The 11858-nt window shown below is 42.6% G+C and overlaps 1 protein-coding gene across 4 annotated transcripts in view; it reads right to left on the bottom strand.

Annotated features, from left to right (window-relative positions):
* Window positions 1-1321: 1321 nt before the first annotated feature.
* Window positions 1322-11858, bottom strand: part of LOC124031352 (calmodulin-binding transcription activator 1-like) — a 152903-nt gene continuing 142366 nt past the window's right edge. The window contains exons 16-23 of one of the 4 annotated variants that reach the window (XM_046342464.1): window positions 11693-11853; window positions 11331-11583; window positions 10836-10907; window positions 10579-10599; window positions 10321-10466; window positions 7392-7463; window positions 7172-7202; window positions 1322-6341 (exon numbers count right to left, since the gene is read on the bottom strand). In XM_046342464.1, coding sequence (XP_046198420.1) covers window positions 6309-6341; window positions 7172-7202; window positions 7392-7463; window positions 10321-10466; window positions 10579-10599; window positions 10836-10907; window positions 11331-11583; window positions 11693-11853 — 789 coding nt within the window. In that variant the 3' untranslated portion in view covers window positions 1322-6308. The remainder of the gene's footprint in view (window positions 6342-7171; window positions 7203-7391; window positions 7464-10320; window positions 10467-10578; window positions 10600-10835; window positions 10908-11330; window positions 11584-11692; window positions 11854-11858) is intronic. The other 3 variants (XM_046342463.1, XM_046342465.1, XM_046342466.1) reach the window with 3 other exon arrangements.

The raw sequence follows: 11858 nt of genomic DNA, 5'->3' as shown, positions 1-11858 counted from the left end.
GCGCATTGGAGGTCTGGAGCGTAGAACTGGCACAATCCGTCCTGGCTGAATGCCCACTCTAGCACGGCAAATGCGGGGAGCTGGCACAGAGCGCACCGGGCTGTGGATGCGTACCGGAGACACAGTACGTGTAACCACAAAGCATGGTGCCTGAAGGGTCACATGCTCCTCCTCCTCGTTGTCGGAGGAGGATGACAGCCGTTACAGGTCTGCATGGACTGCTCCGCAAGCTTTGTGATGTTGTACCTCAGGGTTTATAAACTCTGTTACAGGTCTGCTTGGACTGCTCCGCAAGCTTTGTGATGTTGTACCTCAGGGTTTATAAACTCTGTTACAGGTCTGCTTGGACTGCTCCGCAAGCTTTGTGATGTTGTACCTCAGGGTTTATAAACTCTGTTACAGGTCTGCTTGGACTGCTCCGCAAGCTTTGTGATGTTGTACCTCAGGGCTTATAAACTCTGTTACAGGTCTGCTTGGACTGCTCCGCAAGCTTTGTGATGTTGTACCTCAGGATTTATAAACTCTGTGACAGGTCTGCTTGGACTGCTCCGCAAGCTTTGTGATGTTGTACCTCAGGGTTTATAAACTCTGTTACAGGTCTGCTTGGACTGCTCCGCAAGCTTTGTGATGTTGTACCTCAGGGTTTATAAACTCTGTTACAGGTCTGCTTGGACTGCTCCGCAAGCTTTGTGATGATGTACCTCAGGGTTTATAAACTCTGTGACAGGTCTGCTTGGACTGCTCCGCAAGCTTTGTGATGTTGTACCTCAGGGTTTATAAAGTGTTTTTTTCCTTCTAAAATGTATGCTTTGGCCACAACTTCATGTACAGGATGAGTCAACAACATTATATGGGTATGAGTTAACAGATTAATGGCTCGATTCAATCTGTTTCGCTGAAGCATTACAGATTGCACCATATAAATTTAAAGCCAACATATGCAGGGTTTATCGTGAATGCAGTCTCTGCTAATGCGGGAACATTGCCTTTAAATTTCAATCATGCTGTAACGTTGAACATCCGCAATACGGACTGAATAGAGCCCTAAGAGCTTTTAAAAGTGAGATTTTCACTAGATACTCACTAGACACTAGATAATTCAATCATTATTCAACAAGGAAATAAAGTCTCTTCAATGCCTCAACTTACTTCATTATAGGCCCATGGACAGAATTACCAGACTTAAATTTCAAAAGTATTTCTGGAAATACTACAAATACAAAAACCTAGCATAGATATGATAAACAATTTGTAGCCCAGTTTCTTTTAAATGTCGTACAACACTGACAATAAAATAAACATCAGACCATTACAGTAAAGTGCAAATTTTCTTTTTACTCAGATTTCATTTTACAGCAGAAATTATGTAAAGCATTCAAAGTACATGTTCCACATATAAGGGCAATTCAAAACACTGTGCATGGCCTCAGCAGCAGAAGATTCTTTTTAAAAACATATTCAACTATTTATTGATGCGTATACATGCACATTATTAAAAAAATCACTTACAAAACAGGGAAAGAGGTAGAAAGAGAGAGAGAGAAAGAGAGAGAGGGGGCATGAAGAACACAAAGTAGGAGGGAACAAAGCTGGGGATGAGAGAGGAAAAGAGAGAGGGAGAAGTCTAGCTAGCACTATTTAAACATGCAGTGTGATGTTAGCCCATAGCCCGTTATAACTACGGCCTGTATTTCAAAATGTATCTCTTATTTGACCTTTAACCTGTGGGTCAAAGGTCACCTCTGTGCCGCTTGCCCAGGAGCGAGTTCAGCAGGACGCAGCGTTTTGTTATGTTCAGATAGAAATATGGCATGTAGAACAAACATGCCTCTCTGACATGTAGAATAAGGAATCACGTCAGCTATATTCATAGCATTTCTATCTGCAACGTTCGGCTACTGAATGTGGCCCACTTTCCTTAGAGGAAGTCAAAGTTGCCTGTGACATAGCTTATGTTTTTCTCTACAAACTGATCTCTACGCTTACTTAAATGTACAGATCCTTATTTAGAAAATGTATATGTTTGTTTATTGCTCTGTGTGTTTCAGTGGAAAGCCTTATCCAGTGTGAATTCACCCCCTTTAAACAGCAACGCCTCTCTGTGTTTCTGTTAGTGTAGCTGTGATGTGGTTGGAGGGCACAGTTCCAGGCCAGGGTATAAAATGATTAAGAGCATTCAAGAGTTGACTACAGAGTGAAACAGCGATAGGCTGGAGAGCCTTTCCAACATGAATAATTCCTGGGCCATAATGACTATGCCCAGAGTTTTTCCTGGTCAGGAAAACCACTCCGGGCCCTAGAGAGGATATTATTGTCTTCTTTATGAGGCTCTACATATATTCGAATGTTTGTATTATATATGTTATATGTTGTGTCTCAGGTGTTTGGAAGTGGAAGTCCTTTATAGATGGGATGATGTGTGTGGCACCCATCTCAGGCCAACTCCCTGTGAACAAGACCTCAGGCTGCCACATCTCTGTGGGGTCATCGCCACTGTCATCTTATGAAAGAGGAGGTATAGCCTAATCACAATTGGCTGATTGACACACACACACGCGTGCGCGCGCACACACACACACACACACACACACACACACACACACACACACACACACACACACACACACACACACACACACACACACACACACACACACACACACACACACACACACACACACACACACACACACACACACACACACACACACACACACAGGGCCTACTCCACACCCCCAAGCCATTCTAGAACCCTGAGTTTAAATCTGAGGGAGTTACTGCTCCCTAAGAAAAAAGAAAAGTGAGAGAGTGTGATGTGTGTGCAAGATTGGAGATTGTGAGACGACTGAGTGAGTCGTGTGCATGTCTCTGTCTGTGTGTGTGAAGTTTGATCCAGCTAAGATATGTTTTTATGTAAGAACGTTGGAAGAACATTTCTGCCAGGACTGAACAGATGATAAATAATGGAAAATGTCATGCAATTTCCATGCAGAAGAATACACTTTATCAATGTTCAAAACAGATATTTGCATCTTGAGAATGACCATACAGCAGTTGAATTCCAGAAAGAGGGTTTCTTGTGCTCTACATCTCACTAAAGACTTAACCCAAGGTTTCTATATGACATGTCTAGGCCTACATGTACTGCCATTACTGTAAAATAGATGTGAATGCGCCATGCAGAATTTAGCCTATAATATATCAACCAGCCCAGTCAGCGATATGGCATAATCTGGCAACCTAACTGAGATCCCAATGAGGATTGAAACGTTGTCAATGTTTCCATCTCACAAATAAATACATGTAGGGGGCAAATCAGAGCTACGGATTTAAAAAAAATAATGTAGCAACCCAAATGAACCATGGTAATGTATGCTGGGATCCACTACTCAGTATCTACCTGGTAGGAGGAGGAAAATACATCATCCGCTTAGAGGACCAAAAGCAGGACTAGTATCAGTCTGTTTCTGCTATAGGCAACTTGTCTTTTAACAATGGAATATTTTGAATGCATAAACACTTAGGTATAGGAAGAACAACAAAAATCACTAACCAATTAGAGTTCAAAATAAGACTGGGCGCCAATCTTTTGTGTAGAATAATCGTCACACACAATTTGGGCAACTATAGAGGGAATGGGTTAACTCGTTTGGAGACATATAGTGGGTTCCTGATATTAGCTTGCACGTTCTGTATATGAGTAGGCACTTTCTAAACCAAACTGGTCATAATCCTCAGTCAAAACAAATCTGTAAGACACTCCAGGGAAGGAAACGCCTCATGGTAACACAGGCCATACTATTGGCAATTGCATACTGGGGAATTTGAAGGGGAAAACATCTGTCTGAAGCTAAGAGATGAAAGTTTCAAATCTGCAATTGCATTAACATAAAAGTATATACCACTTAGCAGACACTTTTATCCAATGTAACTTACTCAGTACAGTGAGGGCATACATTTTGAGTATGATCCCTGCAAGAAATGAACCAACAACCTTGGCATTGCCCGCCCAACACTCTTACTAACTGAGCCACAGAGGACCACACTAACAGAAACATCACCCATCACCAGTTTGTTTGGTTTTGACACCTGACAGGAACTCATTCTGTGTACACTTTAAAATAATAGATTATGAAGTTCTCCTTGCTTTCCCACCCTTCAGTTGCTTGAGATGACTGTGTACAGTATATTCAATACTTGTATGTTTTACCTCCTGGACCAGGAGTTTTTCCTGAACAAGTGACCACATGGTCAGGAAAAACTCCTGCGCTAATCCTAGGGTCTTAGGGAAAAGTAGAATTCCTAATAATTGGCACCACGAGCCAAATGATTTCATTCTTGCTAGCCTAAAATCAAAAGCATGTTGTGTATACATTTACCTTTCTGCCCTTGTTCTTTATATCACTGGTTTTAACATAAGATTTCATCAATGTCATGCTTTAGCAAAATGTTCTTCAATAACACTTATATCAAACACTTGTAAAGTGAAGTAGTTCAAATCCTCTTTACAGTCCATAGCCACAAAAAAAATGCATGTTGATTTTCTTACTCCGTTTCTTTGTCTTATTAACTCATGCACATAGATCCATGGTTAGTATTTACATTATTTACAAACAATACAATTGTCCTGTATACCCGGGTCTCTATCTGCTCATACTGTTGTTATAGAAGTAAAATAATATATATTCTTAAATACAGTCTTTTCTCATGAAAAAGATCCGGGGTCTCCATATATACCCATACCTCGTCATTTTATGTACAGAGACGCTAAATAGTCAAAAATATGGGTTGGGCTAAACTCTATAAGGGCTAATATAGGGACCCATGTCCTAGACAGGGGCTAGCGTATAGTAAGTATTGGGACTTCTCACAGACTATAAGAAGTCAAGGCAATGCAATGTGACACTCTCCTCAAAACTATATGTGGCTTTTTGAAGTTCATGTTAAGAACAAATTGACAGAGACAGATAACCATCTGAACCGAATATGTCACACATTACCACACATTACCACACATTACCACACAATAGGGGGATAAAACTAACTCGGGCTAAAATGCCCTTTTCTTACTGTAAATTAAATGAAAGAACATAAAAAAAGGTCAATAAGAAAAATGAAACAAATAGATAAATAAAAGCAGAAAACCCAGGTTATTTTCCTTACATAGAGCACATGATAAACACAGGGTAGAGATAGTCAATGAGGACAGAAGTGAGACACCACTACACATAAATACAAAACAAACAAGTTTGGTTCGCATGCAGGAGCTCAAAGCTCAAACACATGCATTAGATTCAACAAACACAGAATCACACATCAGGCTAGCAAAATGCTTCCTCAGAGAATGACTTCATAGACAAGTCAATATAACAAATTAAGACACTGTTATTTACACCTAAACCCCTATCTGTTAATGTTCTTCTTACATTCAAGTGTAGTACTTCTCTTTGGGGGACTGGGTGACTGGTTGACCTGTCTAGCCAGCCAATCAGAGTGTGGTGATCACATTGACTTTGCCAACTGCCATAAAAGCCATGGGAGAAGAGCTAGTGAAAAACAGTGCATGCATACAGGATATGGGAGTGATATTTGGTTTATGTTTTCCTTTCCTAAAATGTATCATATATACAGCAAGTACAACAGGTCCAATATAGATTATGCATGTCAATGCAAATGTTGCCCATATGAGAAAACCAATCATCCCATTCTCCGTATCGAACACGTTCGATGAAAAAATGTGCATCTTCAGCTGCATCCTGATCTTTTTCTCTTGTTCTTTTCTGCTCTTGAAGAAAACATTGATCTATCTGTGAAGAGTGCAAAGATGCCAGGCAGGGTAATGTAGTTTCCTCTCTGTGATCTGGAGGAATAGGAAAGTAAAGTGAGGCTGTGGCCAGAGCCAGGATCATATGTTCATCAGAGCAGTCTCCCAGAGCAGTCTCCCAGAGCAGTCTCCCAGAGCAGTCTCCCAGAGCAGTCTCCCAGAGCAGTGTACCTGTCTGTTTGGGAAGCGTTTGTCTCAGAGAAACAGGGGAGGAGAGAGAGGAGAGTTGTCTCTGTGTTGTCTCAGTGATATAGTTGCCATGTATCCCTCCTCATTCTCCTGTTTGAGTGTTAGCAGTCTGTTTGTAGAAGAGGAGTGTGGACTGTGAAGTAGTCTCATTGTGAGATTGGTATGAGGAGAGGGAGGAAAAGAGAATTGCCCCTGTGTGAGACCGAGGGAGGAAGGGACAGGAGGAGAGGGAAGAGAAGAGTGGAGGGGAGCTCACAGGATGAGGGGGCTCTGTGTTGGACTGGGTCGTGGGCTCTCAGGATCCCTGGCCTTTCTCTGCTCTCTTGCCCTAGAGGAGAGAAGAGCCCCAGGTCAGACACACACTTACACCACACTGATGGTTGGCACTGGGGACAACAAACAGTTATTTTGGTTCACCAGCCACTTTCGGTGTTACAGTTCTCAGATGACTGTAAGATGAGCGGCCTCATACACACACACACAAGCGCACACCCACCCACTCACGCGGGCAAGCGCGCACACACACACACACTTCTCTCCCCCCTCTCCCTCCACAACTACCAAGCCAAAAATAATAGCAGGATACTGGCAGGCCAAACAAGAGAGAAGCCCCTCCGACAGAGGAAGTGATGTCATTCAAAGCATGCCCCAGTCCCTGGAAGTAAAGCAGAAGGACCTGCCCCCTCTCTCTGTCAGTCATGCAGAAATACCAGCATCATTCAGCAATATCCAGAGAGAGAAAGAGAGCGAAACAGAGAGGGAAATAGAGAAAGAGAGGGGAAGAGAGAGAAAGAGAGAGAAAGAGAGAGGAAGAGAGAGGAAAGAAAGAGGAACAGAGAGAAAGAGAGGGGAAGATAGAGGAACAGAGAGGGAGAGAGAGAAAAAGAGAGGAAGAGGAACAGAGAGGGAGAAAGAGAAAGAGAGAAAAAGCTAAGGGACTAGAGGGACAGATAGAGGTGTTTATGTTTGATGTTTGGACTGACCCAGTGTTCCCTCTCTCCCTCTCAAGAGAGCTGACATGCAAACAGGCATCAGCCACATGGAGAGAGGGAGCGAGAGAAAAGTGAGAGAGAGAAGGGGCGAAGGAGAGAAAGTAAGAAATGAGAGTTAGAAGAGGGGGTAAGAAAAGCCCAAACTGAGTTACTGGTGCTCACTTACCCGTTTGACTGGTCTATGGTCCATCAAGAGGCTTCACAGAAACAGCAAAACAACACCAACTATTAGCACACACACACACAGGGTATGGGGAGGAGGGGTGGGGTTGTCACCACACGGCCATGCTAGAGAGGACAGACATGGTCAACACCTGCATCCTCTCTATCATGGTGATGTAGTGACAGCTGGTCTGGAGCAGGAAGGAGATTGTGTGAATTAGTACCTGTGGCGGCATCTGAGCAGGAACCTCAGGATCTTACGGGCAGCCTGGTTCTGTCTCTTAGTGAGGAGACTGCTGCATGGCGACAACCACACAGCACAGTTAGGGTGTGTGTGCTTGTCTGTTTGTGTGTATAGGTCGGTATCAATAAAACGTCACAATAAGGTGCAGAGCTTTCAATTTGCCCGCTGGGGGGCGAGGAGACCCCAGCGCCGCTAAAACCATTGGGACGTTTTTTTATGTGCCGTTTTTAAGGGATTGTTAAATACATGTTATAACTATTTGGTTTTAATATCGTCAGACTTATACAGCAAGTAGCTGTCTGCTTTCATGATCAGTAAAAGGTCAGATACGTGAGGGTAGCCTACATGTATAACATGTGTCATTTAGCTTCATCAGAGATTAGGCTTTTGGAAAGAGATTGACAAGTCATTGTCCCGGTAAAGTTGTCAGTCAGATTTCTGTCATCACCACAATAGATGACAAGCAAATCAAACTATATTTGGATATAGCCATCTAGTGTAAGCCCTGAAAGTTAGCTTGTTAGCTAGCCATATTGAAGCGATCTGTTGTTAGCTAGCCATATTGAAGCGATCTGTTGTTAGCTAGCCATATTGAAGCGATCTGTTGTTAGCTAGCCATATTGAAGCGATCTGTTGTTAGCTAGCCATATTGAAGCGATCTGTTGTTAGCTAGCCATATTGAAGCGATCTGTTGTTAGCTAGCCATATTGAAGCGATCTGTTGTTAGCTAGCCATATTGAAGCGATCTGTTGTTAGCTAGCCATATTGAAGCGATCTGTTGTTAGCTAGCCATATTGAAGCGATCTGTTGTTAGCTAGCCATATTGAAGCGATCTGTTGTTAGCTAGCCATATTGAAGCGATCTGTTGTTAGCTAGCTAGCCACTTTGACGTTGTCCATCAATCACTGTAACCTATCATGTCTGTCAGCAGCAATCGTGATTGAACACTCTGAAAAACAATGTTGAAAAGGGGATAATGTTAGCTAACTTTGCTAGGTAGGTCCACGTTGGTTGGATAAAAAAGTACATTAGGGTTACTTCCCACTATGTTTAGCCAACTGTACAACATTTCTACTGGTATCTTGCAAAGTAAACATTATCGAACAATACTTTGACAAATGCACCCTTCTGCTGCTTGACAGGCAGACCCCACAAAGGATGGGAAATGAATTGAAATCACTCATATTTGTCAGGTGTAGTTCACTTTTATGTTATATCACTCAAATATCCAATTAATGGTGGCCAATACAAAGAGATATCCTGGGAATACTCTCATGTATCTGAAATGACATGATCAATGGATGTTTACTGATCATAAAGCATGCAGTTACTTGCTGTATAAGTCTGATGACAGAGATACATGTGGAATAATCTGAAAATGTGTAGTCCTGACTATGCTCTTCAAGAGGTAATGATATTAAAACCAAATAGTTATAACATGTATTTATTTAACAATCCCTTAAAAAAAGACACGCGGCGGTGATGGGGGTCTCCTCGCCCTCCAGCAGGCAAATCAAACGTTCTGCACCTTCTTGTGATGTGGTATTGATAATGACCTATGTGCACCTTATTGTGATGTGGTATTGATAATGACCTATGTGCACCTTATTGTGATGTGGTATTGATAATGACCTATGTGCACCTTATTGTGATGTGGTATTGATAATGACCTATGTGCACCTTATTGTGATGTGGTATTGATAATGACCTATGTTCACCTTATTGTGATGTGGTATTGATAATGACCTATGTTCACCTTATTGTGATGTGGTATTGATAATGACCTATGTGCACCTTATTGTGATGTGGTATTGATAATGACCTATGTTCACCTTATTGTGATGTGGTATTGATAATGACCTATGTGCACCTTATTGTGATGTGGTATTGATAATGACCTATGTTCACCTTATTGTGATGTGGTATTGATAATGACCTATGTTCACCTTATTGTGATGTGGTATTGATAATGACCTATGTTCACCTTATTGTGATGTGGTATTGATTATGACCTATGTTCACCTTATTGTGATGTGGTATTGATAATGACCTATGTGCACCTTATTGTGATGTGGTATTGATAATGACCTATGTTCACCTTATTGTGATGTGGTATTGATAATGACCTATGTGCACCTTATTGTGACGTGGTATTGATAATGACCTATGTGCACCTTATTGTGATGTGGTATTGATAATGACCTATGTTCACCTTATTGTGATGTGGTATTGATAATGACCTATGTTCACCTTATTGTGATGTTGTATTGATAATGACCTATGTGCACCATATTGTGATGTGGTATTGATAATGACCTATGTTCACCTTATTGTGATGTGGTATTGATAATGACCTATGTGCACCTTATTGTGATGTGGTATTGATAATGACCTATGTTCACCTTATTGTGATGTGGTATTGATAATGACCTATGTTCACCTTATTGTGATGTGGTATTGATAATGACCTATGTTCACCTTATTGTGATGTGGTATTGATAATGACCTATGTTCACCTTATTGTGATGTGGTATTTATAATGACCTATGTGCACCTTATTGTGATGTGGTATTGATAATGACCTATGTTCACCTTATTGTGATGTGGTATTGATAATGACCTATGTTCACCTTATTGTGATGTGGTATTGATAATGACCTATGTTCACCTTATTGTGATGTGGTATTGATAATGACCTATGTGCACCTTATTGTGATGTGGTATTGATAATGACCTATGTTCACCTTATTGTGATGTGGTATTGATAATGACCTATGTGCACCTTATTGTGATGTGGTATTGATAATGACCCATGTGCACCTTATTGTGATGTGGTATTGATAATGACCCATGTGCACCTTATTGTGATGTGGTATTGATAATGACCCATGTGCGTGCCATGTGTGTACCTGAGAGAGTGTCTGTAGCTGCGGTAGTATTGCTGGATCAGTACTGCTGCTCGCCGGCTCTGCTGGAACTTCCTCTGTTCGTGGAAACTGCGGAAGCGGCTCTGGATCAAAATGGCTGCCAGCGTCATCCTCTTATAAAGTGCATACTGATAGAGATATTACATTAGACTGGTCAGGGAATTAGTACAAACTTAATGTACATTCAAACAATGTGTTATAGAATAAAGACAGAGAGATTGAGAGAGAGTGCCACACTACCTTCAAGGCTATCCATGACAGCTTGAGAGAGATTTAGAGAGATGGAGAGAGGGAGAAAGAAAGAGAGAGTCTGAAGGACATATTGTGGACACATCCAGTCATAGTGAACCAGACTAGACATAGAGTAGAAGGTATGTCAGCTGCTGTGTTCTAGTTGTCCTGACTAATGGCTGAGCTGACTGATGCTGATTGGTCATTGGCTTCAGTAGCAGGGCTGATATGATCTGGTTGATCTGGGATTGAGAGTCATACTGTACCTGTTTGTATTTCTTATAGCAGCGCTGGACCACTGCTACTGTTTCTTTACGTTGCTCCTGGATTGGCCGGCCCTAGAGGAAGGAGGAAGGGAAGGGTGAGTTGGCATGGCAACCACAGGGGAGAGACCAGGAGTGGGCATGCGAGCCACAGATGGTTGACCCCAAACTTCACAACACTGGATTCTAGATCATACAGTTGTTGCAGTGTATCCTTATGAGGGAGAGGGAGAGAGAGAGAGAATGCAGTGCAGTTGTTTTTTCTATCCAGGCCATGCTCTGCTTAAACTCCCCATGCAGGGTCAATCACACACACCCAGACAATACTACTCCAGACATCCACTCATTCACCCTTCAACCTGTGGAGCCAGGGACCTGGCAGGGAGAACTTTTAACCCAGAATAAAGTCTTCTTCTACTTGACCCTTCTGTTGTATTTTGTAGTGCTTTGAGTGATTTTTGTGTACGACGGCTTTACAAACAGAGTTATTATCAATACCTTGTACTTTCTGAGGGTGTGGTGGGCGTGTCTTGCAGCCTCGTACAGTTCTCTTTGCTCCGCCTCTGTCAGTGTGAGGTGGGCAGGGTTGGTGTCTGGGCCCTCCCCACTGAGTGATGCATGCAGGAAGGAGCTCCAGTCGGCTGGGGAGGGCAGGCCTTGCGGAGCCAGGGGACTTTCCTCATCCTCAGGCCCAGACAGGGGGCTTGGTATGGGGCTTGGGGTGGGCATCTGGGGCCTGGAGTATAGAAACCTGAAGGAAAAGCACCAGAAGCAGTATGAGGGAGAGTGCAGGCAGTAATATACACTACATCGATACAACACCACAGTATCATATAGAGATAGGAGCTTTCTGGACTCACCGCTCCACGTCACCAATGTAACTAGCCAACCAGCTGACATCACCGCTGACCCCAACGGTCTCCGGTGGCGACGTCTCAGTCTCCGTGGCAACAAAGCCCTCCTGTTTGATCCTGTCAGGAGTGGCCTCCATGATGTGTTCTGCCAGCATCATCATGTTCATCTGCA

Source organism: Oncorhynchus gorbuscha, linkage group LG03, assembly GCF_021184085.1.
Source record: "Oncorhynchus gorbuscha isolate QuinsamMale2020 ecotype Even-year linkage group LG03, OgorEven_v1.0, whole genome shotgun sequence".
In the NCBI taxonomy this organism is placed as follows: Eukaryota; Metazoa; Chordata; class Actinopteri; order Salmoniformes; family Salmonidae; genus Oncorhynchus; species Oncorhynchus gorbuscha.
The sequence above is the reverse complement of the archived record's forward strand: the minus strand, read 5'-3'. Positions and strand labels throughout refer to the sequence as shown.